The sequence below is a fragment of the Echinops telfairi genome, unplaced genomic scaffold (genome assembly GCF_000313985.2).
Source record: "Echinops telfairi isolate 266 unplaced genomic scaffold, ASM31398v2 ScPeMD7_31;HRSCAF=116, whole genome shotgun sequence".
Taxonomy (NCBI): Eukaryota; Metazoa; Chordata; class Mammalia; order Afrosoricida; family Tenrecidae; genus Echinops; species Echinops telfairi.
The window spans coordinates 25,156,067-25,160,048 of NW_022103928.1; the positions used below are offsets into that span (position 1 = coordinate 25,156,067).

Sequence of the window (3,982 nt, forward strand, 5' to 3'; positions counted from 1 at the left end):
CCAAAAAACCTCAGCCATGAAGTAAATTCCAACTCAAGGTGACCCTATAGGACAGTAGAAATGCCTGAGGACTTCTGAGACAGCCCCGTTATGGGAGTGGGGAGGGGAGTGTAGAATGCCTCATCTTTTTCCCACTGACTTGCTGACCTCGTGGTTAGTTTAGCAGCCTGACCCATAACCAGTATGCCATCAGGTGCTCTCCCTAAACTTCACATAGAAAAGGAAAACAGTTTGAGTCCCTTCAGGTTTGAGTACATTGGAACAAGTGTGTAAATGTCAGAGTGTGGAATTGTGCAGGGAAAGGTTAGATGGAAACAGCGTCTTCAGATATGGGGAGACATACATGGAGGATGTATCAAGAAGCAGTGTTTTCACAATTTGGTGTTTTTGGTTAACAAAGGTTTCTATAATTCTACAACAATACTTTTGGACTCACACTTGTATTTATTTCTGAGAAGAGTAATCTACATTTTTTTCCCTAGCAGGTAGCTCCCAACACTCTCCCAAAAAGCAACTGAAAACAGCTCTTTGAAAATAAACATTTGAAGTTTCCTTGTTATTCTGGTTTAAGATTAATGAACATAAATATAAAATTATCTAAAAACTATCCTTATTTTCTTTTTCTGGAAAGTTTCATTGGCATATAATTCACATACAATTCAACAGCTTAAATATATTAAAATGAGTTATGCAATCAAAATTTTAGAACACTTTATACAGTCTTATCCATTATTAGCTTCCCAACCCCACATCTTTCAGTTCTTTACTTTTACCTCAAAGATACTGAATCATGTTTCATATAACCATCCACTTCGAGTCACATTTTTAGGTGATTACTAAGCATACAAAGCCATGATGCATTATGTAAATTTAAGTCCTCCCCTCTGTATCTGAAGGAACCAGGGGGGAGTGGGCTACAAGTTGAGCTGCTGTCTACAAGGTGGAACAGACTGAACCCACCAGATGGGGTTGCCCGCTCCTGTAAAGCTTTACAAACTCATACACTTTATCTACAACTACTGACCTCGAGCTTTCCAGTACAAACTACCACCCATTCTCTCTACACCTTGAAAGAGATACAGTCAGTTCCATCCTGTCTTCTAGGGTTGCTGTGAGTCAGCATCGATTCGATGGCAGCAAGTTTGAATTGAGAAGCAACAATGTAAAGGCTCTCTCGTATGAATGAAATTTCAAATACATAACCAGGCACTGAAAGAAAAAGCACTGCATAGCACATTAAAAAGTCTAGTTACAGATTTTCTGATATACTATGACAACTTAAAGAAATCAACTATTGGGTATATTCTTCAGGCTGAAGCTTCTGTAGGACTAATCCTTAGCAAGACTACCCAACCTGCATCATTCTCTTAACTGGACTTTTTCCTTCTCCCACTCGAGACCCTGTGCTCTAACAGGCTGGACCACACCCATGGGTTTCTAAGTCTGGTGTGTGCTGCTGGCTGTCAAGTGGGCTCCAAGGCAGATTAAAAGGAGGGAAGGCTGGGGTCAAGGTACTTATTCCATTGGCTCATTTACCTGTGAACTAACCTCAGGCTGACTGCTGAACCAAATGCCACTGCTTCTTTCAGGTGAAACCTACACTTACCTATTGGGAAGAGCTCAGTTGCTGCTCACACCAAAGTCAATGCATCATTTACTGTGGTTCCCTTATACCTACTCTGATGGAAATAATTCCGTTCTAAATAAATCATTTTGATTTTTAGCAGTGGCACTGGCTAACAACTCCTTATTTCACTTTACAAAGTCCCTTTCTACTCTCCTGTCATACGATGTGAGTTACTTGATAGTATACAGTAAAAACCTGTTTGCTTATGGCCAGCCAAACTGATTTTTGTCTTTAAGTTACACCAGGAAGGCCCATCAATACTGACTGAGGAATGGAAGATTTCCCAAGTGGGGTGCTGGAAACATTCATAGTAAGTATGGAGACTTGTGATAGTGATAGCAAAGATACAAAGTTAATTGCCTATTTGAAAAAGTAAAACCAGCAAATGAAAAAGATGCCCAACACCTACCATGAGAGACATTAGATAAATGCAAATGAAACTCAACAATGAGATGCCACTTTAAAATCACTAAGCAAAAACCAAGCTAGTTGCCAAAAAGTTGACTTTGATCATGAAACTGTTAAAACGGATTTCAAGGCTGTGACATTTAAGAAGCAGACTGTCAAGCCTTTCTCCTGAGATGACTTGTTGTGTGAGAATTGCCAGCCTTTTGGTTAGTAGTTGAGCACATAAGTATACCATGCCTAGGTACTCGCTTTGACATAAACTAGGCGGAATATAATAAAAAAGACAGTGCCAAAGAGTTATGTGATACAGCAAGTTCACTCTTATTTAGGTTTATGCCCAAGAAGCCACTCAGCCTGTACATGAGTGCTCAGAGCAGTTTATATATAATATAACCCAATAGCCCCAGAGTGGACATAAGTTGATATCCATTATTTGATAAATGGATTAAACTATCAGAGCATCTGGGGTCTTAAAGAAAGGCTTGTAGTTAAAAAAGCAGGCATTTAACAGGGAAGCAACAAAGCCCACGTGAAGAAGTAAACCAGCCTATGATCATGAGACGGGAAGAGGTATCAAATTTACAAATCGATATGAAGGGGAGTGGATGTAGTGCAGATCCAACCAGCAAGACAATTGGACAGTCCCTCTCAAAAGGGCCACACAGAATGGAAGATAAATTCAGGGTGCATGCAGTATGGCACTGATGAACCACATAACTATCCTCTAGTTTAATTATTTCCTCCCCTTACTATTACGGTTTTTGTTTTCCCTCATTAATCATGTTACACTTGTTTATGTTCGTTTGTGTATTTAAGATCGTCCAGTACATGGTCATCAAGACAGATAACCCCTCAGAGACAGTGACAGGAGTAATGGTTCCCTGAGGTTATGGAAAGTGAGGGGTGAGGGAAGGGTTGGAGAGGGGAGTTGATAGTACTGATGATTGTATAACCCTACTCGTTGGGATTAAACAACAGAACTGTATGGGAAGGGAAGGATATGTCAATAAAAATGTTATTTAAAAAAAATCAAGTATTACCTGGCAATACAAAAAAATACCCATACAATATGCTAAGTGAAAGTAGCCAGTCATCAAAGACCACATGTGAGATGGTTACAATTATATGAACTGTTCAAATAAGGTCAATTCTTTATTGAAAGAATAAAGATTATCTGGACATTGAGGAAAGAGCCCTGATGGTGTAGTGGTTATGTGTTGGGCTGCTAATTGCAAGGTCAGCAGCTCGAAACCACCAGTAGCTCTGTGGAAGATGGGGCTTTCTACTCCTGTAAAGAGTTACAGCCTCGGAAACCCACAAGGGTATTTCTACCCTGTCCTATAGGGTCACTATGACTTGGCAACGACTTGGTGGCACTCAGTGAGTGCGAGGGAGGGAACAAGCCCTGGAAGGGTATAAAGGTTTTTGTCTTGGGGTGATTAAAATGCTCTGAAATTGTGATAATGGCTGCACAATTCTGAATATACTACAAACCATTAACTTGTATAAAATTTAAAAGGATAAATCTTATGGTATATTAATGGTTTAAAAAATTATGTGAGACCTCTTTAATTTCTAAATTATACTTAAAAACCTCAAATTACTTTAACATTTACATTAATTGAAGTTAATTCTTATTGCTTTAATTGTGGCTTACATCTTAAATCACAAATTCTAAAGAAATACCTGTTTGTACACCAGTATCCTTCTTGGGAGAAGTTGTAGAATTGATATATGTATTCATTTTACCACTGGCTTCATCATGATTATGTCTTGAACTTGAAATGTTATGAGTAGATGCATTATATTCCATTTGTACTGTATCAACTGGAAGAAGAAAAATGATCTAATTACAATTCAGAAACATTAATATAAATTACACGTAGCAGCAACCAAGAATCAGCAATACTTTCAGTTAATGGTATAAAAACTGCAAGGAACATTTAG

At 38.6% G+C, this 3,982-nt stretch overlaps 1 protein-coding gene and 1 long non-coding RNA gene across 7 annotated transcripts in view; one reads left to right on the top strand and one right to left on the bottom strand.

The window, feature by feature from the left end:
• The window catches only part of CCDC66 (coiled-coil domain containing 66), a 54,710-nt gene that overhangs the window by 5,438 nt on the left and 45,290 nt on the right, over positions 1-3,982 (bottom strand). For all 6 annotated transcript variants that reach the window (XM_030885531.2, XM_045289913.1, XM_045289912.1 and 3 more), the window contains one exon: positions 3,722-3,862. In XM_030885531.2, coding sequence (XP_030741391.1) covers positions 3,722-3,862 — 141 coding nt within the window. The remainder of the gene's footprint in view (positions 1-3,721; positions 3,863-3,982) is intronic.
• LOC123521653 overlaps positions 644-3,982 on the top strand; it is a 4,821-nt gene continuing 1,482 nt past the window's right edge. The window contains exon 1 of the long non-coding RNA XR_006680042.1: positions 644-1,937. This is a non-coding gene — a long non-coding RNA (uncharacterized LOC123521653). The remainder of the gene's footprint in view (positions 1,938-3,982) is intronic.